The following is a 27354-nucleotide window of genomic DNA, read 5'->3' as shown; positions in this document are numbered from 1 at the left end:
TGTTTATTTAGAACTTTCTGACCCAGTTTTCCGACATAAATCTGCTCTGAAGAAGAAGTTCCAGTGTGTGTTTGAGGGGATTCCTAAAGCAGGAAACCCAACCCTTCTGAATCAGATCTACACAGAGCTCTACATCACAGAGGGAGGGACTGGAGAGGTCAATGATGAACATGAGGTCAGACAGATTGAAACAGCATCCAGGAAAGCAGACAGAGGAGAAATAACCATCAGACAAGAAGACATCTTTAAACTCCCACCTGGAAGAGATGAACCAATCAGAACAGTGATGACAAAGGGAGTGGCTGGCATTGGGAAAACAGTCTTAACACAGAAGTTCACTCTGGACTGGGCTGAAGGCAAAGCCAACCAGGACATCCAGTTCATGTTTCCATTCACTTTCAGAGAGCTGAATGTGCTGAAAGAGAAAAAGTTCAGCTTGGTGGAACTTGTTCATCACTTCTTTACTGAAACCAAAGAAGCAGGAATCTGCAGCTTTGAAGAGTTCCAGGTTGTGTTCATCTTTGACGGTCTGGATGAGTGTCGACTTCCTCTGGACTTCCACAACAAGGAGCCCCTGACTGATGTTACAGAGTCCACCTCAGTGGATGTGCTGCTGACAAACCTCATCAGGGGGAAACTGCTTCCCTCTGCTCGCCTCTGGATAACCACACGACCTGCAGCAGCCAATCAGATCCCTCCTGACTGTGTTGGCATGGTGACTGAGGTCAGAGGGTTCACTGACCCACAGAAGGAGGAGTACTTCAGGAAGAGATTCAGAGATAAGAAGCAGGCCAGCAGGATCATCTCCCACATCCAGACATCACGAAGCCTCCACATCATGTGCCACATCCCAGTCTTCTGCTGGATCACTGCTACAGTTCTGGAGGATGTGTTGAAAACCAGAGAGGGAGGAGAGCTGCCCAAGACCCTGACTGAGATGTACATCCACTTCCTGGTGGTTCAGGCCAAAGTGAAGAAGGTCAAGTATGATGGAGGAGCTGAGACAGATCCACACTGGAGTCCAGAGAGCAGGGAGATGATTGAGTCTCTGGGAAAACTGGCTTTTGAGCAGCTGCAGAAAGGAAACCTGATCTTCTATGAATCAGACCTGACAGAGTGTGGCATCGATATCTCAGCAGCCTCAGTGTACTCAGGAGTGTTCACACAGATCTTTATAGAGGAGAGAGGGCTGTACCAGGAGAAGGTGTTCTGCTTCATCCATCTGAGTGTTCAGGAGTTTCTGGCTGCTCTTCATGTCCATCTGACCTTCATCAACTCTGGAGTCAACCTGATGGAAGAACAATCAAAGTCTCAGGAGTCTAAAACACTAAAAGAGACTCTCTTCTACCAGAGTGCTGTGAACAAGGCCTTACAGAGTCCAAATGGACACCTGGACCTGTTCCTCCGCTTCCTCCTGGGTCTTTCACTGCAGACCAATCAGAGTCTCCTACGAGGCCTGCTGACACAGACAGGAAGTAGCTCACAGCCCAATCAGGAAACAGTTGATTACATCAAGGAGAAGATCAGTGAGAATCTGTCTGCAGAGAGAAGCATCAATCTGTTCCACTGTCTGAATGAACTGAATTATCGTTCTCTAGTGGAGGAGATCCAACGTTACCTGAGTTCAGGAAGTCTCTCCACAGATAAACTGTCTCCTGCTCAGTGGTCAGCTCTGGTCTTCATCTTACTGTCATCAGGAAAAGATCTGGATGTGTTTGACCTGCAGAAATACTCTGCTTCAGAGGAGGCTCTTCTGAGGCTGCTACCAGTGGTCAAAGCCTCCAACAAAGCTCTGTAAGTACAGACCCGGTTTAATCACTTTTAGTAGAGTGGCAGCCAGGTGACGTTAGTTGACTGTGTGAAACCTTAAAACCCTGCCCTTCCACTCATTCAGAAACAAGAACAGGTCATTCTACAGCAGAATTTTCTAATTTATTATTTCCCTGTGAAAAGTTCTACATGAATGGTCCTTGGGGATTTTCTGTGCCAAGGTCACTAGGCTGCAATGGCCTGTTGCTGTTCATCGTAGCTGTAATTTTGTCATGAACCTTGGTTGTTGTCGTCACTCACATTTATTCCATGCAGATGAGTCACGCTGCTTGGCGCTGCTACTCGTCCTCCCTAGCTGCCATAGCTAACCCTCTCAGCATGATTGTTAACTCTAATGTCAGTTGTCCTTGTATTTTTGTGTAAATAATTTTGTATATCCATGTTTATTACTTGCAGTAATAAGTGGCAATTTACTGCTCTGACGACCAGACCACAACGCTTTGTAATTGGCTAACACGTTGCCTTAATTCATTGGTCGGATTGTATGATTGACAAATCAATATAGATAGGTTTGAAAGATGGCTACTCATACGAAAAAAACAAAACCCAAATAAAATAAACAGAAAACTTTGCTTTTAGTCCAGGGCACAGCTGACTCCATGGGCGGGCATGGCTCCCCAATGCCCGCCCATGCTGCCAGGACTGTGTAAGTACAGATATAGAGGGATGTGTATGAATATACTGCTGTTATTTTTATAGGAGAGAAAGTCACAGATTACTACTGATTTAATTATTTTCTCCTCAGACTGAGTAGCTGTACCCTCTCAGATGAAGGATGTGCAGCTCTGTCCTCAGCTCTCAGCTCCCAGTCCTCCAGTCTGACAGAACTGGACCTGAGTATCTATGACTCAGGAGTGAAGCAGCTGTCTGAAGGACTGCAGAGTCCACACTGTAACCTGGAAACTCTCAGGTCAGGTTTCTCTGCTGTTTCAGCTTCATATAGTCTCTATGAATGCTCTATCCGGGTCGGGAATGAGATCCTTCCCCAAGTGGAGGAGTTCAAGTATCTCGGGGTCTTGTTCACGAGTGAGGGATGAATGGAGCGGGAGATTGACGGACGGATCAGTGCGGGTCCACAGTGTTGCGGGCTCTGCACCGACCCGTCGTTGTGAAGAAGGAGCTGAGCCAGAAGGCGAAGCTCTCGATTTACTGGTGAATCTACGTTCCTACCCTCACCTATGGTCACGAGCTGTGGGTAGTGACTGAAAGAACGAGATTGCGAATACAAGCAGCCAAAATGGGTTTCCTCCACATGGTGTCTGGGCTCTCCCTTAGAGATAGGGTGAGAAGCTCAGTCATCCGGGAGGGGCTTGGAGTAGAACCGCTGCTCCTCCACATTGAGAGGAGTCAGATGAGGTGGCTCGGGCATCTGGTTAGGATGCCTCCTGGACGCCTCCCTGGGGAGGTGTTCCGGGTATGTCCCACTGGGAGGAAACCCCGGGGGAGACCCAGGACACGCTGGAGAGACTGTGTCTCTCGGCTGGCCTGGGAACACCTCGGGGTCCCCCCGGAAGAGCTGGAGGAAGTGGCCGGGATGCCTGGTTTCTATGCTCAAGCTGCTGCCCCCGCGACCCGACCCGAAAAAACAGAGGCATTATGAAACATTAGCTGTAATCTTAAACTCGCCTTTAATGGCGGCACAAAACCTTTCAAGAACAATAAATAAGTGGCTCCGCTAGCAGAGGTTTCTATTAAATATTATCAAACCAAAAATCTCTCCAAACGGGAGGAACAAAACAGGCTATGAAACACTTACCATGGATCTAATAAATACATAAGCTATGACTGTGAATAATTTACAAATAAATATCCTCTGCAGGAGAGTCGCTCGACTGCAGGCTTGAGGCAAGACTGTGACAAGAAGGCTAGATTGAGGCTCATGGCAAGAGGCAACATACTGGCACAAGACAAGGGAAACACAGACTATTTGAACACATGAGGGACCAAGGGGAACAGGTGGAAACACTTGGGAATCAGGGAAGACAATCAGACACTTGACACGGGAGGAAGGGCAAGATACTTGAAACGAGAGGGGAAAGTTAGTGATTTTTCAAAATAAAACAGGAAATGACGAACGAACAGAACGTAAATCGTGACAGTGTTGTCATCATGTGCAAAGTATTTAGACAGATTAACACATTTGTGAAGCTGTTATTGTCCAGACAATAAAATGAGCTGTTGTCAGCGCCAGTACAATAATCTCCACTTCACCTGTCTCTCCTCTCAGATGATTTGTGAAATAATAACATTGAGATTACATCACGGAGATGATTGCATTATCACAAAGGGAATGATGTGCTGATAAATGTTAGATTTTGTTCCTGATTGGCAGCTCTGAAGTCAGCCCCACCATCAATCTGATGGGATTAGTTCCTAAGGTTTGTTCCCCATGAAACCCTCTGCTGTTTGAATAAGATTCTGAGACTGTCTCTGATAAGCTGCAGTTCCAAAGTGAAAAGGCTCAGCCATCATGTGGACTCCATGTTTCACTCTTGATGTGTCTTTGAGCATTAAAAACCACCACACGGACATGATCACAGGCTTATAAACCTGATGTTCCCTATAAGTGGTCTTTCAGTCCACATTAAGCATTAGAGGTGATTAATTCTGATCCCAGCTGTTCTTTTTCTCTGTAATTGTCTCTTCAGACTGAGTGTCTGTAACCTCTCAGATGAAGGATGTGCAGCTGTGTCCTCAGCTCTCAGCTCCCAGTCCTCCAGTCTGACAGAACTGGACCTGAGTAACAACAACCTGCAGGATTCAGGGGTGAAGCAGGTGTCTGCTGGACTGAAGAATCCAAACTGCAGACTGGAAACACTCAGGTCAGGATTCATCAAACTGTTTTTATGAACAGCTAACAGAACACCTGTGGATGGTCTTTGTATGATTGTTACAGCAGCTTTTGGCCTCTGACACCACAGGAATTTACCTGAATCTGGAACCTTGCCCACAACCTGAACCTGGAAGAATCCGGAAAGTCTTTTTTGGGTCATTTGGTCAGTTTTCTTTGGGCTGCGTTATCATCCAAAAATGTACAATGAAGATTCATGCAAAGTTATTTGAGTGAGTTGTCCTTCTGAGCCCAACTGATGGGCGGGGCAAACAAGTTGTAAACAAGTGTTGTACCTCGTTCCTTCTAACTTACCTTTTATGCATGACATTACGTTCCCTTTCAGTCGATTCACTCAGTACAACCCATATAGTAAAGGACATATATACACACCCTGCAAAGCAGCCGTCACACCTGGGTCAGAACCAGCACCCTGGTGCAGTTCAGACCCAGCAGAAAGAACAGAGTAAGCGACGGAAGGGCCTGTCACATCCAAGCTTTAGAACCAAACAAAAGTGTGTGATGATGACCAACTGGCTGCAGCACAGACATCACCCACAGAAACTCCTCTAAACAGGGCCATGATGCTGCCACAACCCTGGTTGAATGAGCTCTGACACCAAGAGGTGGAGCGAGACCCCTGCTGCTGTAAGGTAGAGAAGTAGCCTTACCCTACAATCCAATGAGACAGTCTCTGCCGAGACAGAGCTTTGCCCCTGGCTGGATGGACAAAAAATACAAACAACTGGTCACACAAACACACAATCTGTTTGCGGTCAATGTCAGCATGCAACGAATGCACTGGGCACAGGGAATGTAACCACCTCTGCTCTTCAGTTTCAAAAGGAGGGGAGTAGAAACTTAAGAGCTCCATAATAATGAAGCTGTAGTCAGATGGAATAACTTGAGGTAAGAAAGCTGCATTTGGGCATAAAGTCACCTTAGAGCCATCTGATGGAAACTGAGTGCAAGACAGATGCACTCTCTGTGCTGCTGACTTGGGATCAGTGAGTTTTTCTGAAAATTCACAGAAAACCCCATCGTCTGGATGTGAGACCAAACAAGCGACAGGTGTGCTGCAACTTGCTCTCTGGAACTCTCTGTGAAATCCCAATTGTCCAGATATGCTAGGATGCCGATACCCCTCTTTGGAGAGCTAGCGCTGCTTCAACACACTTCGTAAAGGTGCAGGGAGCGAGCGACAGACCGAAGGGCCCCACCAGGGATCCATAGGACAATGCCCTCGAACACAAACCTCAGAAACTGTCTGTAGTCTGGATTACTTACTACGGGAAAGTAAACGTCAGTGAGATCGATCGTTGCAAACCAATCTCCCGGGCCGACTGCGTGCGTTCAGCAGCTGCCTGAACTTGTACGTTCCTCTGTATTTGTTCAACACTCGCAAGTCCGAAATAGGGCGGAGCCCCCCTCCTTTCTTTGGAACAACGAAATAACGGCTGTAGCAGCCTTTGTTTGCCTCCAAAGTGGGAACAACTTGTATTGTTTTCTTTTCCAATAGAGAGTTTATTTCCTCTCCCAGAACTCCCACTGCTCAGTTTCCTACAAAACATTCATTTACAACCCAAATGTAATGCGCTGGTTTCATGTCGGAAATGTAGCCGGTAACCCATAGCAACGGTTCTTGCTATCCACCAGAGAAGCAGGCAGGCTGCCAAGCAACTGACCTGTAGAACTGTTAGAGGTGATCTTTGTGTGGACAACATTGGCTGACTACCCTCTCGGTCACGCACAGACTTTTTCAATACAAAATGCACTCTTTATTGAAACACTTGGAACGTTTACACAAGCATAGGTAACTTTTGCTATGAGTCCCTAATGCTAATACACCCGAACTGAGGGCAACCTGAGGCAACATAAGTACACTTGTGTGAGAGGGGAAATTGGGCTTGAGACACTGTGTCAGGGGAACACAATGTCTTTTGGGATACGGTCCCAGAACTGAACAAAGATGGCGCCTCTTGGGTGGCAACAGTTGTGTGGTAGCCACGTCTCCCTGCAGCTGAAGCTCTTGTCTGTGCAGTTCCACAGCTGGAAGGTCTGTGGGTTCTTCTCGCAAGGAGTTGTCTCTCTGCAGGCGTAGTGGTGGACCTTTACTGCAGGCTGACTGGAGGGAAATTTTACCAGGGTTTTGCGGCTTCATTGACTGGGACCCTGTACCCACGGAGAATGCTGCCCTCTTCACGGGAGGCGGCGGTACTGCAGGTTTGTGAGCACTCACCGCTGTGGGTCTCACATCGCGTCTGGTAATAACACTACGCAGCACTTCGGTCTGCTTTTTCCTCAGATTAAACTTTGGCTCTATGGCAACGAGTGATTGTCCATGTATCCAGCTGATGTATCATCTGCTGGATACATCAGCAGATGATTTTTCACCGTAGTTGGCTCAGACGGGGGATAAAAACCTGTTTGAGCTTTTTGAGCAGGAGGAGGGGATAACGATACAGCAAGATAAATGATGTGTCATCTTGGCTTGCCGGCACAGCAGCGGTGGCGGTACATTGACCTGAGGACAATATGTCGTAGTTGTCATCTGGCAAACTGCTAAGGACCACATTAAGATTTCTGTTTGTGCTGCAATTTTTTTAAAATAAAATTGATAACATGGGATGGATTATGAACATAAAGTTTATTTTATTCTGTAACATCTTAAATAATTTGAGGTTTGTAATGTGAACCGTATGTGACGTGGAAACCCTACACACCTGTACAAATTAAGCTTTTCCCATTCATTAGCTCCATAAGTATTTTGGCACAGCCTTCAAGACAGCTGGCAGGTGAACAATGCTTTGTTATCTCCATGTAGCACTTAATTTGCACAATAAAGGCTTTCATATTTGTACCCGTTGTTATATGTTTGATGATTGAAGAAACTATCGGATTTTCCAATTTGCACATTTAATGACTAAAAGGACCATCATATCTATTGGGTGCATTCCTTGTGGAGCTTTGTGAGGTATGCTTGTCAATAAGATTCAAACTTGAACCATATTTATATCATTTCTAGTATTTTGTGACTCATCAAGATTTTATTTATTACAAGGTTTATTTATTTAGTGAGAATAAAATCATGAAATATTTGTTGTGTTTATGTCTTTAAAGCAGTTTTCATCGTGCTGTAAGGATTTAAGGGAATAATGTTACTAATCACTGTCATTCTGCTTCCAACTGAAAATTAGTCTCGATGGGTTGAGCACGGAAGCTGGCGACAGAACCACAAGCCTCAGGCTCCATCAACGCTTTCCTGGCGTGGACGATCCCCAGACAGACGGGGCACGCTTCATGCTGGTCCTTCTCATTAAGCCATAAGCTGCACCCCTGAGGACCGGGGCGAATAGAGGAGTTTTGCTTCACTATTTTAGCCTGTTGCTCATAGCGAGACAGTAAGCTTGTCACCAGAATGACAACCAGAAACCAGCTGACCAGCAGGAAGCAGTGACTAACACCAGCAAGAGTGGTTAAGCTAATTCAGAGTTGGCTGTAGCCTTCTGGGAGAATATGGCTAACTAGCAGAAACTAGGGAGTCTGAAATCAACAGAGGCGTTCTTAACGAAGTGAAGAGCATAAGAACTGAGGAGTCATTCCTGATGACTGTATATACAGTGCAGGTGGGGCTGACTCACACGTCATTTGCCTGAAGGCGTGACTAGAGGTGTCTTCTGCCAGGACACGTTGTAAACATTAAGGATAAGACACACACACAGCCAGAACATTGGAAACAATGTCTTAATACAGCTCTGATCACGTTAAGCTTAAATGTAGACCTGGTTCTAATCAACTCTGAAACTCTGCCACCAAAAATCTGCTTAATTGGAAGCAAAGTTCAAAGTTTCACAAAGACATCCCTTTATTATAAGCCCAGACATAAAATGATTTGTGTTTGAACGCTGTAACAGTTTGATCCAAAGCACTGAAGCAGCAGAGGTAAATACATGGAGTGATACAGCTCCAACAGCCAGCACACGCTCCCACAGAATCAGACCAGTTTCTGGTGGACCATCACTTTTTGGAACAACACCGGTCCTCAGCCCATCGCCACGATGCTGTCCTTCTGCCACCTGATGTGTTGACTCGTTTTTAATGCCACCATTTCTTTTTTTACCTCTGCAGGGTCCTTTGTTCAGACTTTACAGAGTTGATTCTTCTGTTTCTTTTTTCCATCCAGCAGCTTTTCTTCTGTTTCCAGAACTAAGATCAGCAAATAAAACAGATTTAATTTTCTCTGCTTCACTGATGAGCGTCTCAGTTTCACATTTGTTAAAGCAGCTTCTTCTTTCCTGCTGCTCTCACTGTGGTGCAGACCATATTTTATCTGAAAAGGACTCAGTAGGGGAGTGTCTGCATGTATTTGTGGCTAAAATAGGAAATCAGGTTCATCCACGTGTGTAGTTTGATTCTGACTCAGATTTATGAAGACACAAAGTCAGTAATGTGAGACAGTTCCAGTTTCTCTGAACAATTTGGTGACATTCAGCTTCAGTTTCAGAGCAGTTCTCTCAGAGTTTCTGTGTTGTTTTGTGTGTCTACAGCCTGTCAGGCTGTCTGATCACAGAGGAAGGCTGTGCTTCTCTGGCTGAAGCCGTGACCTCCAACCCCTCCCATCTGAGAGAGCTGGACCTGAGCTACAACCATCCAGGAGACTCAGGAGTGAAGCTGCTGACGGCTGCACTGAAGGATCCACACAAACTCAGGTATGGAGAGGCCTGCTGCAGCCACACACAATGTCTGATAGAGGAGGAAGAGCTGGAAACATGTTCTCTGTCCTGCACTCAGCTCTGTGTTTTTGCTTCCTGCTGAGTGTTACATGAACAATCACACATGTAGGAGCCTTTTTCCTTTGCTCACAGCAGAAACACTGGTTGAACAGAAACGGCAGATATTTGTGGAGGAGGTCTCCGAGGAGAACATCTGCAGGAACAACAGTGAGAAGTGTCTGTTTGTCCTCTGACCCTGGATCAGATACAGAGATGGGTCCAGGACATGTTAGCCTAGCTTAGCGCATAGATTTATAAACCCCTGTGGTTCAGGTAAGGATTCCCTCATAAATCCCAGTCAAATTAGAAACATGTAATTGTAGAATGCTCCTGCTGATTGGAGGCTCCTGATGGTGAATCACAGCAGCAGACCCAGAAAATTAAGATGTGATAAATATTAAGGAGTATATGGAGCAGGAAATATTTTTGTCTCTGAACACTCATTCCCTCCAAATTCTTTCATCCATGTTGAGTGTCATTGCAGCATTTGTCTGTTTAGTTTAATCACCTACAAAAACCCGGTCAAAATGAAGGCGACAGTCAGTGGAACCCCTCACTCTGGTATGATCTGAAAAGAGGAAAACACAAGTTGTTTCCTTTTGCAGTCTCCTGAAGTTTTGCAGAATCTGCATTCTGATTTGGACTCATAATGAGGGCATGAATCATTCTAGATTGTTAATTGTAAATTACCATATCAATGCCAAAAAGTTGAAACTGAAAAAAGGATCTGAATGTGAAAAGTACCTGAAACTGAGGAAAAAACAACTTAAAATAGAAAAATAATGAAAAAAGATAATTTGAAATAATAAAAGGTTTTTGAAAAAATTAATGAAACTTCAAAGTTAAAAAAATCAGACTTTTAGTTTCAAAACATATTTTTTCAAATATTTGTTTCAAATGAACAGACATTGAGTATTCAGTGTGTACACAGCGGTTCTAAATTAGCCTTTGTGCCTCCTGTGAGTTGATAATAATGAGGATCTTCAGCTGGACCGGCTCTCTGACAGCTCCAACACATTCAAAGAACAGTGTGTGGAACTGGATGTGTTTCAGCTCAGAGATAAAGCCACCAGAGCAAACTTCAACAATCCTCTGAGCTCCACATGACTTGATATCAGACTTACTGACAGAGCACACAGATCCCCTGCCTCTGGAGTTTGTGATGTTAGTGATCACCCCTCTCCATCACCTGTGTCAGAGACACTAAAATCACTCAGACTCTAATGATCAGCACAGGAAATGAGAAGCATTTGAATCTTCAGGATGTTTGAAATGACTCTGATCATATATGTTTATGTATTTAGCAGACGCTTTTATCCAAAGCGACTTACAAATGAAGATAAAACAAGCTATATAAAAAGCTAACAATAAACTACATAGAAGGAACCCAATAGTCCGACTCTGTCAGAGGTGACAGAGTAGAGATAGAGTGCAGGCATAGAAGGAGGTGCAGAAAGATAAAGTGCAAAGATAGAGGGGGTAGGGAAGTACAAGGTAAGTGCTGGGATAGGAGGTGCTCTCTGAAGAGCTGGGTTTTCAAGAGTTTCTTGAAGATAGACAGGGACGCCCCTGTTCTGGTAGCGCTCAGTAGGTCATTCCACCATCGACGACACATGAAAAGAGTTTGGATTGTCTTAGGCGTGGTGTAGGCACTGCTAGACGACAATCCTGGGACGAACGGAGGGACCGAGTTGTGACATAAGCCTTTGCAAGAGCATTCAAGTAGATGGGAGCCGTTCCATTAAGCACTTTGTAGGCTAACATCAGTGACTTGAATTTGATGCGAGCGGCTAAGGGTAGCCAGTGGAGTTCAATGAACAGAGGGGTGACGTGCTCTTTTAGGCTGATTGAAGGCCAGACGCGCCACCGCGTTCTGGACCATCTGCAGAGGTTTAATAGTACAGGCTAGGAGACCAGTTAGGGGAGCATTGCAATAGTCAAGACGGGAGATGACCATGGCCTGCATCAGGAGCTGGGTGGCATGTTGGGTTAGGTATGGTCTGATCTTTCTTACGTTTAGTAATGCAAAGCGGCACGAACGAGCAACCGAGGTAACGTGATCTTTGAAGGTTAGTTTGTCATCAATCATGACACCCATGTTTCAAGCAACCTTTGATGGAGCAAGAGATAGGGATTCGGTTTGGATGCAGATGCTGTGGTGTATGGTTGGTTTGGCTTGGAAGACAAGCAGTTCAGTTTTTGGGAGGTTAAGTTGGAGGTGATGGGCTTTCATCCATGTTGATATGTCAGAGAGACAGTCTGAGATTCGTGCTGAGACCGTGAGGTCGTCAGGTGGGAATAACAGATAGAGCTGGGTATCATCAGCATAACATTGGTATGAGAAGCCATGTGATCGGATGATCTGTCCCAGTGAGTTGGTGTATATGGCAAAGAGAAGAGGTCCCAGTACTGAACCTTGGGGGACCCCTGTGGCGAGGTGGTGCGCTGCAGAAGTATGACCAAGCCAGGATACTTTGAAGGACCGACCAGTGAGGTATGATTCAAACCAGGAGTGTGCTCTCCCTGTGATGCCCATGCTAGAGAGTATGGACAAAAGGATACTGTGGTTGACAGTGTCAAATGCACCTGATAAGTCGAGCAGGATAAGTACAGAGGACTTAGCTGTCGCTCTGGCTTCTTTTAAGGCTTCTGTCACAGCCAACAGAGGCGTTTCGGTGGAGTGTCCACTTTTAAACCCAGATTGGTTTGGGTCAAGGAGGTTGTTATGTGAGAGGTAATCGGGGACCTGCTTAAAGACCGCCCTTTCAATGATTTTAGACAGAAACGGGAGGAGAGAGACCGGCTGATAATTCTCCACATGAGTTGGAGGAAGGGAAGGTTTCTTGAGCAGCGGTGTAACCTGAGCTTGCTTGAATGTGGTAGGAAATGTGCCCGATGTCAGTGAAGCATTAATCACATGCGTGACTTCTGCAGTTACAGTATAAGCAATGGATTGGAGAAGATTAGTAGGAATGGGGTCCAGCGGGCATGTAGTAGGACAGCTACATGTGAGAAGTTTAGACACACTGCTCTGAGCGAGAGGGGTAAATGAGGAAAATGATGCAGTAGGACTTCTGCATGCAGATTTTGTGGTTCGGTAAACTGTTTGCTTATAGCTGCCACTTTGTCAGTAAAAAATGAGGCAAAGGTGTCTGCTGTTAGATTGGTAGCAGGTGGCGGAGGATTAAGTAGAGTTTTGAAGGTGGAAAAAAGTTTCCGGGTGTCAGTAGTACTATGAATCTTGTTGATATAGAAAGACTTTTTGCATCAGTAACACTGGATGCGAATGATGACAGTAGCACCTGGAGTTTAGCGAGATCTGCAGGATCTTTTGACTTGTGCCATTTCCTTTCGGCAGCTCTGAGATTGGTGCGCAACGCTCGGAGAGTATCATTAAGCCAGGGGTGAGACTGGGAGGATCGGGCGGGTTTGGTTGATAGAGGACACAGACTATCCAGAGATAAGCTCAGTGTAGAGCAAAGGGACTCCGTGGCATCATTAACCTGAAGGGAGGAGAATGTGCTGAAGGTTGGAAGAGCGGAGGCAACAACGGAAGAGAAGCGGGTGGGTGACAGGTTGCGGAGATTGCGGGGGAAGGAAACCATAGGGGTAGAAGCAGATGGTCTTCTCAGGAGACTCACTCTGAACTGAATGAAATAGTGGTCAGAGAAATGCAGAGGTGTGACAGATAGGGCCTCTGTGGCACAGTTTCTTGAGAAAACGAGATCTAGGACTTTGCCAGCTTTATGGGTCGGAGGACTGCTGGGCAGTTGTAGCAGTACAGCAGGCAAGCCTATGGGTGCTAAGGAAGGCATGAGTCCATACACCAAGTTTGGCATCAATACATCACAGAGATATGGCCTCACTTCCAGTTTCGCTGCAAAGTTTGGTTTGTAGTGGATGAACAAAGTTGAAATTGAAAAAGCCATCTCTTAGCTTTTGTGTGGATTGGTCCAAAGATAGTTTGTGCCAATCGGTCAAAATTTGCGACCGCTGAAATGACAGAAACTCTAGTAAGGCGGAAATTGACGTCATAGTCAATGTCATGTCACCAACGAGTCCAAAGTTATGCAGCTGAATGCACTTCAAGCTTTAACGTGTTGGTAGCGCTCAGGAGTTCACTTTTTGTGCACGAAAATTCTTGACTTTCTCATGGTAATGTCCTGAATACGTGTGCCAAATTTATAAAGTTTTTACCATTGGGTTCTAGGGGCTGCCATAGACTTCAATTGCAGCGGAAAGTAGAAGAATAATAGTAAAAGCTACTAACATTAAGTGCACACATATTCATTAATGTCACGAACCTCGGGAGACATGACACAGATGCAGGGTCTTTTCAAAAGCAAAGTGTTGAGTAATATAAACAAGGCAGCAAGGCAGGTGAGGATGTCCGAGCAGAGCAACGGAAAAGGCTGTGAAAATTCTGAAGTGCTCTCCACAATAACTATGGCTGGGGAGATTACTGCTATGAAAAATTATCGAAATAACTCCACTCTGGAGGAAAACGTAAAGGGCTGTGAACAATAACAAACAAACTCATGCTCTCCTATTGAGGCGGATTTAAACAAAAGACACTCTTAAAAAACAAAAAAAAAACAGAGGCACTATGAAACTTTAACTATAAACTTAAAGTACTCCTTTAACGGAGGCGTGACAGATCTTAAAGAACAAAATGCAAATCACTCCACTAACAGAGGTTTCTATGAAACGTTAACAAATCAAAATCATTCCAAAAGGGAGTAACAATACAGGCTATGGAACTTACCGTGATAAATAAACTAACTATGGCTATGAATAAATTACAAAACAAGATAGCTCTGCAGGCGGATCGCTCACTGCAGGCTCGTGGAAACTATGGCTGTGGTCACTGAGAAAACGATGGCACAAGAGGCAAGTCATGAAGCTCATGGGAAGAGACAACATAGTGGCACAAGACAAGGGAAACGCAGACTATTTGAACACATGAGGGACCAAGGGCGAACAGGTGGAAACACTTGGGAATCAGGGAAGACAATCAGACGCTTGACACGGGAGGAAGAGCAAGATACCTGAAACGAGAGGGGAAAGTTAGTGATTTTTCAAAATAAAACAGGAAATGACGAACGAACAGAACGTAAATCGTGACAGTGTTGTCATCATGTGCAAAGTATTTAGACAGATTAACACATTTGTGAAGCTGTTATTGTCCAGACAATAAAATAAAATAGGAAATGACAAGACAAGAAATTAATCAAAGCATAAGTCATGACAATTAATGTATTTCCATGTAAAATAACTCTGATAAAGTTAGTTAATGTTCAGCTCTCAGCTGTGCAGTCAGTGTACAAAGTGACAGATGTGGAGAAGATTCCAGCAAAGATGAGAGAATTCTGAGGATTGATGCCAAACAACATGCAGTCACAGTAAAGTGGTTTCTTCTCAATGCTAACAAGTAGATGAGTGAAATAAATATCCATACGGTGCTTCTCTGACCCCCCTCCTCCTTTCAGGGTGGAGCCTGCTGGAGAACGATGGTTGACACCAGGTCTGAGGAAGTGTAAGTGTGTTCTTCATCTGATTCATGACATCCAACCATCTTCACACTGTCACATCACTCATTGATCAAAGTGAACAGATGATAGATCAATAACTGCAGCTGGATTGTGTTTGTTCTCTCCATCAGATTCCTGTCAACTCACAATCGACACAAACACAGTGAACAAAGAACTGAAACTGTCTGACAACAACAGGAAGGTGACAAGTGTGGAGGAGGTTCAGTCATATCCTGATCATCCAGACAGATTTCATGACAAGTGTCCTCAGCTGCTATGTAGAAATGTTCTGACTGGTCGCTGTTACTGGGAGGTCGAGTGGAGAGGAGATGTTGAGATTTCATTGAGTTACAGAGGAATCAGCAGGAGAGGAGGCAGTGACTGTGTGTTTGGAAACAATGGTCTGTCCTGGAGTCTGAACTGCTGTGATGGAGGTTGCTCTGTCTGTCACAGTAATATAAGAACACCCATCTTCTCCTCCTCCTCCTCCTCCTCCTATATGTAAACATATAAGTTAAATAAAATTACTAACATTTAATCACCTCAATAATAATTGATGTAAAATGTAAATTAAGTCAAACATGTTGATATTTGAGGTGAAAACCTTCAGAATTTTATGCTTTTTTGCTCTTTTGATATTATTAATGTTATTATTCTTTTATGTTCTACTGGAGAATCATCTAAATTATGGACAGAAACTTTTCAAAGACTTTGTCTTCTTTCTGTAATAAAGGTGACGGTGCAATGGGTGGAGGGTCTAACACATTTTGGAAAAGATCAGAGAAACTAAATATATCAGAGGCAGCTTCTGAGCAGCTGATTACAGAAACGCAGAAACAGAATATGGTACAAAACTATTTGTTTAATTTATCTAGAAAAGATACACAGAGCCAAGAACAGCATGGAGGCATCGTGGGACATGATCATCCTCCACCATCAGCAGGCCTTAACGGACTAACTGACGACTGACGGTGCCGAACCACATCCTTACAGAGGAGGTGTCTCTGTTTTACAAAATAGTTTCAATACAAAATATTCTGAGTATTTCCTGTACGCATTCATTCTTACAAACACTTGATTATAAAGAGTTAAATTTACAAAACCACACCATCAACCTTAAAGCTGTTTCCTGAACAGCTAAAACCCAGAAGCAGCTCGCCCACACATTCCCATCCCACATTATCCCAAACACACTGCAGAGGACACGAGTAACAGGGGAGTAAACCAGCTGTTAACACAGCTGTTTTACACCGTGCACCCCTACATCTGCTGTACTTCCACTGTAGATGCTGCACAGAGAACAGCTTTACTCTGCCTCACCAAACCATGGCTAACGGGCCGCCAACATATCAGCACTTTTCTCCTTTAATCAGTCAAACAGACAGCTGGGTGAAGACAGAACTGCATGCAGATCAGATTAGTAAAATGTTCCATAGAAATCTGATAACCGGGACATCTTGTGTGCAGATGTTCACTTTTCTGTGCACATCTACGTATACTTTCATAGTGTGAAGTGCTGTATGATTAATTGCATTTTACACATCGTTACTGACTTAGTTTTGGTCTGTTCATTGTGTTAGTTAGCACATGGCTTGATGATGTCATTTCCTGTTGGTCGTGTCACTCGCGGTTTATTTTCTGATGCCACATTGAATTGGTTTTGGTAAAAGTGTTGCGCATGTGTGGAGGGACACAACTTGCTGTGAATGAAATATGTTGATCGTCAGAACAAGAATTATGTATCAAAAGCTAAATAAATATGTCAAAAACTGACTTTAACTGGTACATGTACATGTATGTTCCTCATTGAGAAGCTGGTGTGATCTTTTTATGTCTTTTTAGGGGCTGTATTTTCAATATTCTGCACCCACTTCTCTCAGGACAAGTTTAATTCACACAAGAAATGTGTGTTTTAGTGTGTTGTGCATTTATTATTTTCAGTTTGATGGGAAGGTCAGAAAATGTCCAGAAATTCAACAAATCACATTCAGCGCTCAGATCTGTGCAGTTTGAGAGCAGAAGCTTGTTAATGAGGCAGTTCCTGCAGAACAAATCACATATTGTTTTAATCTCAACACTCACACCTGATATATTTGTGAATATATTAATATTTCCATCACGTTGTGAAGCAGTTTCAGCAGTATTTGTTCAGTTTTTCTACGTGTTCTAATCCACATTTCTTACTGACAACATCTGGATTCAGACATCAAAGTTCAGGATCCCTTTGGACTCCGTTTATTTGTTTGTGTAATTTCTTGTTCTGTTTGGGCATCAGTTTGTGTTGTTCCTCCTCAGAGTGTCTCTCCTCCTCCTGAGCTTGTTTCTGCCTTCTTCTGAGATGTTGACAGCCCTTATCACAGATTCAGCAGCTGTGATGAGGTCCACCACTGGCAGCTGTTGTGGAGAAATGGTAAAACTGAGTGCTTTGCTGCAAACATCCTTTTCTGGTTATGTGAGGTCCCCATCTTCTAAGTTCTTCACCCTCTGGTCCTGAATGTCCCTGTCTGCAGAGTCATCATATTTTTATCTGACACATACAGATGTACAGTTTGAAGGCTCAGCAGTTCACCTCCATCTTAAGGTGAAGGGACACTCTTTTGAGGACAGTAATGTCCACATTCTGGACAAAGAAAACAGATGGTTTGGACTGAAGTGTGTCAGTGTGACCGTACAGACCTGCCAAGTGTGAATAGTCTTTAAGCTGCTGATAAGCCGACAGTCACCAACTAGTTAAAGCTGAAGACATCTTTCAGATGAGAAGTGAAATATTCAGAAAGTCCAGTTGCTCATTATTACAATGATAAGAAATCTACCAAATTATTCAGTCGTTTAAAAACACTCCCAAACTGACATGATGCTATTTATATTTTCATCGCCAGAGGGCGACATATCCCCATCAATAAAGACTCCACTTCCTTCACAGTTAAAGGAGATTTTATTGACATTAAAGACTGAACATGTTTCAACAATCGATAATTACCTGAGGTCGGGTCGCCTAGGCAACAGGTCCAGGAGTGAAGACTCCAAAGAGTCTGCTTTGAATTTCTCATGTCTGTGCATTATTAACTGCTCACTGCTATAGAATATTAAACATGAAGCCATTTTAAAAGATACAGCTCAGTCCACAACAGAGTATAAATATACAACAGATTGCTGTATGTGTGTATTGAACATCATGTGTGATTACAATGAAAACCTGTTCATCTGCACCTGTATTTGATCCGTTACAGCTTTAACGTTTCACAGAAATATTCCTTCTCTGTTCATGATGTCACATGTGTCTGCGTGCTGTCTGTGTTCCTGAGAGGAAGTCACACACCACAGAAATCAAGAGAAACAGCTTTAACACTCTGCTATATACTACATCCAAGTAGTATTTATAAAAGAAGTAAACACAAGTGCTTGTAAATGTATGATCTTGGTCATTCTGGGGACTAAACCGGGGTCCATCATTTAATCTATTAAAATATTTCTTCAAGCCACCTTCTGTGTATGAGCAGCAAACTTTAAAGACACAGCAAGTGTCTATATATGCTATGATGACTTTGAATTGATTGTTTCTCAACCTCTTTTTAGTTGATGAAAGTAGACTTTAAATATAATATGAGACTTTATGCAGTAACTCCAGTACAGACATGTTGACCGATCTGTTTGAGGGAAGTTACTTAATATCACTAAAGTTTCCTGAACTTATCAGGAAAAGAACAGTTTTCTTGGTATTATTTTGATAGAATACTTTTTATAAATGTTTTAACTTCTCAGAATTCAGACAGATGAAGTCATTGTGAGCTGAGCACTGCTGGAAACTGTTAGAACAGATTGACTTAGATGAGATGCCATCTAAGCTATTAAGTTAATATGAAGTTCAATGGGACAGCAGCTTCCTCTTTGGTTTTTGTAGAGAAGCAAAAGAGCTTTCAGCACCTGTTGTTCCCAGGCAGTCTCCCATCTAAGTGACCAGGCTCAATCCTGGTTAGCTTCTAAGCTCAGATGAGGTCAGGTGTGTTCAGGGCAGTACGGCCATAAGCGATAGAAGTGATCGTAAACAAGGTTTTTATAGATGCAGAAACAACATATATTATTGAATTAAGCTTCCTCTGTCTCTCTGTGTGACGCTGAACACAAAACTACACACAGGGAACAGAAGAGGTTGACAGACACTAAGTTATCTGAAAGTCTCATTTTCAGCTGAAGAGAACGAACACGAGAGAAGAACATGTGCAGGATCAGCATCAGCCTCTCATATGAACTCTGTTTTAAAATAGAGGAAACATGGTTCCAGCACCTATATAATCCATATTTGTCACAGTGACTGTTGCTTACAGCCACACCTCCCTGAACACACCTGATCTTGGAAGCCAAGCAGGGTCCAGCCTGGTCCTCTTGGGCAGTCAGAACCACCCGGAGCTGAACCCGCTCAACACTGTGGAGATGACAGTGGACTTTCATAGGAAACCCCTCACTCTTCCCTTCTCACCATCCTCAACAATACAGAGAATTGAGAAGGTGAGAGAATAAAATTTGTGTTTGTTTTCCAGAAGAATTGAGACAGATGAAGTCTGTGAGCTGAGCAGTGCTGGAAACTGTTAGAACAGACTGACTTAAATGAGGTGCCACGAATACAGCAGCTGGTATTCCCAGGCGGTCTCTACGGTGGCCCTGAAGTGTCAAAGAATACAAAAGCAACACAACAAGCCACAACGCTTGGGTTTTAACGGATAAAGAGAGGGAAATTAGGAAAAGTTTGAGAAGGAAGTGAGACACTGATGCTGGATAATGTTTATTAACTGTGCTGTTATCACTGTTTTGTCAGTGAGATGAGTGTTAGTTTATCAACTTTACACAGCAAATTACCATCATGTGTAAGCTAAGAGTCCTTTCCCCTTTGTATTTTACCAGATGATGTTTTGTCCATTTTGTGGAATAAATCTTCAGCCTGGCCTGTCACACTGTGGCTCATGATGCAGAAATCTTCAAGAGGAAGGTATATTTTGATCATCTTCTTAAAGATTATGGATTTCTTCATTGTACTGTGAATTATCACTGAGATTACCACCCAGGTATGGCTGAAACTCAAAACATGCAAACTATGTTAAATGCAACAGATGAAGAATATTACATTCAGAAAAACAGAGAGGCACCCTCAAAATAAAATGTCAAATCCCACTACTTCGGGTGGCATTTTGCAAGGTTTCCAACTCTGCTGCGTTTTAGTCACTGGGATGAACACTAAATGTATGAGAATCTAAGTGAATCATTAACAATATTCAGTTTCTTACTTTGTTAATCAATAATTGTTTAAAACTTGACACCAAAGAGTATAAATGCAGTGGATCTACTTTTTCTCATGTGGTGTTTTCATATATTCATCCATCAGGTCCTGAAGCAGCCGTGGTGGATGAACTTATCCACAAGTATTTCACTGAGGACCCTGCCTCTGAAATCATGCTGGACTTACTGGCAGCCAAGCACAACATTTCAGTGAGTGTCAGCACTTTCAAAAGAAGACAAAATGCAGACCTGACCGAGAGGACGAACTACGCTCCAGTTGCTGCTGTGCAGGCAGCTTTTTCTGAGGAACCTCAGGGATCAGGCAGCTTTTAGGTTACAGAGCGATGTGGCAGCCTCTGAAACAAAAGTACTCTTTTACAGTCAGAAGATGTGATGTGATGAACACAAAAAGAGAACCTGACACATCTGGAATAGAGTATTGTTCAGTGTGGCATGTTGGTGGGAACGACAAACTGAAACCTTTTGGAATTGCCTGAAGTGGCCGTATCGATGACTTCTCAACAAAAATGATGTGGCTCACATGTGGAAAGTCCAACAATGATCCTGGTGTCGGTGCTCAAAATGACATAGAGTGTGTCGCTGAGCTTTGAGTTTTTCCAATGCGCCGCCGCACAGACTGTGGCAGAAAATGGACTGATGGCAGCACTTCATCGTTCCTTAAGATCAGCGCACAGAGATGCATTTGCAGGAGCCAGAAGTCACATGTATGGCACTTCAGCATCTGAGCAGTGAACTGAAAGCTGGAGGTCCTGCTTTGGCAAACAAAGGTTTTTATCTCGTATTCATTCTTCACTGATTATCTACTTCACATCACACTTTTGGATTTACTGTAGATGACTGTGCTGATGAAGGCAATGCTCGCTTTTATTTGGTGTTTTTTTTTTAATATGTTGAATCAATTCAGTTCCTGCTTAAGATTTTAAATGTCTTCTACATAATAAACTACTTAAAACACAACAGGCAGCAATTCAGCTGTATTTTACAGGAGGAAGGTGATATATTTCCTTAGAATAAAATGTGTGTTTGCATACTCACACACAGTTTTGGACGGATCTGTTTGGTGACTTGAGGGAGAAGCATCTGTTCAAAAGCAGCTACGAACACACAAGGCTGCTGCGATACAGCCGTCTGGGAGCGCGACAGAAAGAACTGGACGAATACAAACACCACTGGAACGCTCACGTTATCCGTGCTGTTCGGCAGTCTAACTGAACATCTGGATGAGCAGAGGTGATGTATCATTTGTCTCACAGGTGAACACTGCAAACCATGTTAAAGCAAAAACAACAGGGCGACCTTTTATTACATCTACATGAAGCATTCACAGGAAAATCATGGTTACATGAGTTTAACCTGAGGTTGAACTGAGGCTGTAAAAGCTCAGAAAACAGTATATGGACCAGAGAGCTTTTTTTTATGATAAAAAAAAAAAAAAAAGGTTTCTTCCTTGAAGCTGTCACTTTAAAATCAGTCATTATGTCTGAGAATTTACACTCATGCTTCAGTCAGCATCACTTTAGTTCTAATATTTATTTGATGGTGTATTTGAGCTTTTATCATGTCGTCTTGTGGTGTCTCTGCATACGAGTCTTGTTAACTAAATCTGGCCAATCACTGGCAGGGAACGCCAACAACATTTAAACTTTGAGAGAAAACAAAGTAAATCTGGTTGTTTTTCTGTATTTTCTTCCCAGATTCAATGGGATGAACTGTGGATTCTCAGCATCTTCACAGACCCTGAGCAGCACCACCAGTTACTGTTGGGGACGATGACCTGCATCCCTTTGAAGAACCACAGAGACAAAGTGCTCTGACACCATCTCTTCAGTGGCAGTCTGCTGTAGAGAACTACATCACTCTGAACAACATGGCTGAACTTTATCTTCATGTCACATTTAGACAAATAAACTGGGATGGCAAAACATTTTATTCTTATGCATTACCCTCCGGCACAGAGGAACACCGGCACCTTGTAGATTTTAAAAAGAGAAGACAGAACAGAGGTTTAAACAGGAGTTTAAAGCTGAGTGTTTAACATCTCCAACCTGAACAAAACCTTTTTCTTTTGGGACATTTCAGGTGTTCATAGTTCAGTGTGTTTAAAAGTGGGAATTCTTCATTCCAAAGTTCATGTTGGCTTTAAAGCTGTTGCAGTTATCAGAGACAGGCGGCTTTAATGTGTTGGCACATGTATTTGCCATGGGGTAGTTTGAACTGGTGAGGAGCTGAAGGGACGCTCCAGGATCCGTGCCAGCAGGAGGTTTGCCTGCTACACCTGTGGCAAGCATGAAGATCTTCTCCAGGGTCACTGAAGTGTCTCCTTCTAAAAGTAGAAAGCATTTGGACTAATTTACTGAAAATGTCAATCTAAAACAAGACTTGGGATGATATTTTATGTTGATAAAGATTAAACTGACTAACCTTCGCAGTCAGAAGGCAGTCTGCCCACAAACTTCTTGTTTTCCTCTTGTTACTTCAGGCAGGACTAAGCTGGGGTTGGAATAAGTTTTCCTTGTCTGTGGCAGATAACTTTTCACTTGAGTGACAGAACAGGGGTCAGGACTGTAGGATACTGCTGCAGTGCTGTGACAAACTGCAAGCTGCCAAGTCCATCTTTGAAGCCATAATGCAATAATACAGAGGATTTTAACTAACAGTCAGTCACATGTTTAACTCTTTCTGGGCAAGAGCAATAAAATAAACTACCTTTCAAATGCTGTGTGGTTCTTATCAATTAAATACCACTGAAGGTAATCATTGATAACTGAACGCTTTTCCTCCATTGACCCAACACGTTTAAAACACCCTGCAGTCTGCAGCATGGTGCTGCTGTGTACGATCAGGTCCTGCAGGCTCTCCAATGACGAAGCATTCTCAATCTAAAAATGGGACCTCTGGAATTCTAAATAGAAATGGTATCAGAAAGCTGTCATGACACAAAGTTTGAAGTGGACCAAATTGCTGGCTTTCCCAACCTTTCACCTTTGCCAAAGTGGAACATTTTCAGTGGTGGAAGTGTGATTGCCTCTGCTTCTCTTTTAAACTCCCAGAGTTGTGTAATGACTCCACTGCACATCTTACTGTGCTTCCTGCTTCACAGTGTAATCAGATTTCATTAAGAGAGTCAGTGGATCAATGATAATCTTGTTGTTCAGAGGTCATGTATTCAAATGAATGTGTAGTTATACTGTGAAGTCCAATTTAAAATGTCTTTTAAACACTACCTTCAGTTGTCTTATCAGGACTCAATAATCTGATGTCCTTGCCACATGAACTGATTCAAGGCTGAATCCACAAGAAGGGCAAAACATTATCCTACGTAATAAAACAAATAAAGTATTATTAAGCAGTTGGCCAGAACAGTTAACCTTTAAAAGAGATGTGTATTTAATGGGCTAAAGCTGTTAAACATGAACTAGCATCAGTGTTTCACTTACTTCTCACATTTCTCCCAATTCTATAGGTGCTGGAACCATATGTTTTGTCACGATTCGTGGCGAGGTAGGACCCAGATGCAGTTCTTTATGTTCAACAAAAAGTTTTATTCCAAAAAACAGGGAGCAAAAAGCAAGAACAAAAAGCGTGACAGAGCCGGATTCAAAAATACTTAACGTTAACAAAAACCAAGGATATGGAAAAAATAAGACAAGACTATGATTAACTGTGACTGTGACAAGACTATGAATAAATAACTTTGATAACAAGATAACAAGACTGTGGCTATGAGGCATGAACATGAACAAGCATGACTTGAACATAACCTGAAAGCAAGACTATTAAAACATAAACTGTGACATGAACATGAACTGTGACATGTTTCCTCTATTTTACCACAGAATTGCCTTGAGAGGCTGATGTTGATCCCGACCATGTTTCCATGGAGCATGGAGGTGCTGGGGTGACGCATGCACGTCCAACCTCACCTGCACACGTGACCAATCATGTCACTGATAGACCCCTATTTTGGGGATATTCGTTTGACGTTTGCAGATTTCCATTTATGGAAGGTTCTGTGAGTTCTTTTTTTCCATATATGGTAAAAACCGGGGCAACAGTGACGGTGTCTACTGGTCATGTGATCATATTTCGAACGTAGAAATCATATAAATAGGGCCAGTAGGACTACTGAAAGTTTAATCCTACACGTTCCCTCGAGGAGCCGTGAAGGGTCGCCTCTCTATCAGACTCCTTCCAGGGTCTCTGCAGTGGGCTCTGCCCCTCCTGCAGTGATACAGGTGGTAGTTATGGAGTCTGATAGACTGTCCTGGCCTGGAGCGTGCTGGGTGGGACATCGGCCGGCTCTTCGGTCCAGGACCGACGCCGAAGCCTCCCTGGGCGGCTTCCGTCGGTCCTGGATCGAGGCGGCTGGCCGGTGTCTCGCTCCTCTCCTCTGGGTGAAGTGGCCGGTAGGATGCCCTGACAGATGGGGAAGACATTAAGCCACCACCTGGAGTCCAGAGCTTACAGCTTTGGGACTCCATTTTTTTAATCTTACAACAGCCCCGAGGCTCGGGGTGCATTAACTTTGAGCAGGTGTTCCTCCTGGGCTCCACAAAAATCTCTACAGTACAGCAACTTACATCACTGATGTGATGTCCAATGTTCATACAAGCAGACACACCTGTGCTTTTGTGGGCATCTGTAGCGTCCCTTTGAATGCCTTTGAACTCATCTGTCAACCAACTGACTTAAGTCAAGTGAGACCGACACTGCTTCAAAATTCTTTAAGAACATATCAACACTTTCCTTTAACACATTTTTTATCAATTCATACTTGGATTTAGGCAATAACATCAACTGGTCAGAGTCACAAAACAAAGGTAGTATAGCCTAAAACGCATGTTCAAATAACGCGACTCTCCCCCGCATGGACGCCATTTTGTTGGTTGCCACGGTTACACGTAAACAAACAAGTTCACTTCAAACATCGTCACTTTCCGATTGGTTTTAGAAAAGAGCTTCACTTAGCTAAATTATTAGTAATAAAATATATATAAATTATTAGAAAACAAGCGTGGTTAAGGATTTTTTTTAAAAAAGAAGAATAAATATGTCATGGCCAGCATTTTTCTTTTCACGTGCAGTTATTCTAACAACCACTAGATGTCGCACATTTTTTAACCTCAGTATACGCTGCATCTGTGTCTCTGCCTGTCATGAACACCCCATGGACACGTTATGTGAAGAGGCAAAGTATCTTCAAAGCGACGCTTGGTTATATTAATCCAGTCGTACCAATATCTTTCACTTGTATCCCCCTTTCTTTGATTTAAAATGACTAACCTTAATAATAAAGTGTAACAGACAGTATTGTATTGTATTCTCATGTCAAATGTCCTGCTGGAAAAGTGCATTCTGGGAGGAGTAATAAAACGGGGGCGGCAGGTTCTGAAAGTTAAACTCAGTATCCAGTCTCCATTAATGTTTTTATTTTAAGTGTTAAGTTGAATGAACCCAGCAAGCTCGGTTACATTGGTGGCAGAGGTGATGTTTTTATATGTTTAGACTTTTGCCGCTCCATGGAAGTTAGCTTGCTGTGTGAGTTAGCGCGAGGCTAAGTTAGCATCACGCGGCGTGGAGAGGTTACATGCTGCCATTCCGACATCTCGCCATTCCGACAGTTCCTTTTAATAGCCTATGTTTTACCCAAAACATTTTACACTAATGAAGGCTGATATGCCGGCGCGCGTATTTGCGCCGGCATATCAGCCTTGCAAACAAACTTTAATATTCTATTATCAAAATCCCCTGAAATGTCAAATATAAAAATACAGATATTAATGTAACTCTGGCGAGACTGAAACTGATTAAGCAGAAATACAGTGTCAGTGAGCTGTCACAGCAGCCAGATGGAGCGGAGCTCTCCACAGAGCCCATGCGTCTTTTGCCCGCTGTCATCATATGCAAAAGTAATAATTGCAATTACAGATCACGGCTACTGCACAGGATACAGTTGCGAGCACTCTGCCTTGCCTTGCCAATAGGAGAGGAGAGAAACGACAGCATAGAACGTATAAAACACAACAAAATGCAGTAAAAACGTTTATTCATGTAATTCACGTGATTTATGAGTACTTATGGGAAGCGCGGAGGGGCTTTGCGCATTTGGCACAAACACACAGCCGTTGCGCAAGGCTTTATACAGCCTGTTGATATCTTAAGGACCTAACTGGTCACACCTGGGAGTAAATGTCATGTAGAGATTGTTTTTACATGACATTACAGCTGAACATATAGCTTTCATCCACAAACCAACGTGGGAGCGCCCGAAGACGCATGTGCCAGACGCACATAGGCATGCGTAAAACCAATTTTGACCACTTCATGCTGCGTATTTGCTTTCTTTTAGTTAACTTTCGTTTCTTTTGGATTCTTGTGCGTGTTATGGAGCCATTTCGGTCCATATTTGTAAGCCTTTTTTTCCTGGATTAAATTTTCGGAAGTTGAAACAAGTGGCATTGGAGTGTGTGATTGAAAACCATCGCGGTCTGCTTCTCCTCCTCCAGTTGCCGAGACTTTGTGTTTTTAATTATCTGTAAACATGTGTTAAACATATAAATTGCATGAACAGAAAGAAGGGACTCGCCTGTTGAGTAACGCACATTTCCTTAAACTGAAAGCCTTGTCGGAATGGTGGGACGTTTGCATGTCGGAATGGCGGTATTTCGGAATGGGTGTTGCCCCCCGCGTGGAGACATGACCCTGTCAAGTTCAGTTGGTCTCTGTTTGGTGGATCTACCCGCTCCTTTTGCTGGTGACGGAAGCCGGAGTTTCCTTGGCTGGAGGGACGGGAGATGGCGGCGACTACTCCAGTGAGCTCGCGAGGATTCCTCCAACCTGTTTGAGCAAGTCTGCGTTTTTGCTGGTCGTGGAGGCATTTCCCGACTATGGAGATGTGGCACAAAGAGAGGAGAAGTTTCGACGCTTCTTCGCTGGCCTGGGGGCTGCTCTGAAAGCTAAGTTCCTTGAACATTGTGCCACTAATCCGGCGGCCGAGGCAGTTGCGCCTGTGGTGGAAGGAGGTGCCAAGCCAGGTCCCAGATGACTTCTGGTGCTATTCATCAGATTCAGGAGGAGGTGTCGTCAAGGAGATTTCCAG

General features: G+C 43.5%; 2 protein-coding genes and 1 long non-coding RNA gene across 3 annotated transcripts in view; all 3 read left to right on the top strand.

Moving 5' to 3' along the window:
- The window catches only part of LOC140291809 (NLR family CARD domain-containing protein 3-like), a 562338-nt gene that overhangs the window by 49054 nt on the left and 485930 nt on the right, over positions 1-27354 (top strand). The gene's annotated exons all lie outside the window — the stretch shown is intronic.
- On the top strand, positions 39-4844 carry LOC140291947 (NLR family CARD domain-containing protein 3-like). Its single transcript, XM_072379452.1, has 3 exons — positions 39-1794; positions 2576-2740; positions 4479-4844. Exons 1-3 carry the CDS (start codon positions 287-289, stop codon positions 4678-4680), a joined length of 1875 nt encoding a protein of 624 aa, XP_072235553.1. The 5' UTR covers positions 39-286; the 3' UTR covers positions 4681-4844.
- LOC140292583 (uncharacterized) lies at positions 9164-15444 on the top strand. Its single transcript, XR_011912572.1, has 3 exons — positions 9164-9369; positions 14922-14968; positions 15095-15444. It is a non-coding gene; the product is annotated as an uncharacterized lncRNA (long non-coding RNA).

Source organism: Leuresthes tenuis, unplaced genomic scaffold (genome assembly GCF_036924035.1).
Source record: "Leuresthes tenuis unplaced genomic scaffold, fLeuTen1.0.hap1 SCAF_1, whole genome shotgun sequence".
In the NCBI taxonomy this organism is placed as follows: domain Eukaryota; kingdom Metazoa; phylum Chordata; class Actinopteri; order Atheriniformes; family Atherinopsidae; genus Leuresthes; species Leuresthes tenuis.
This window is presented reverse-complemented; position numbering and strand designations above follow the sequence as displayed.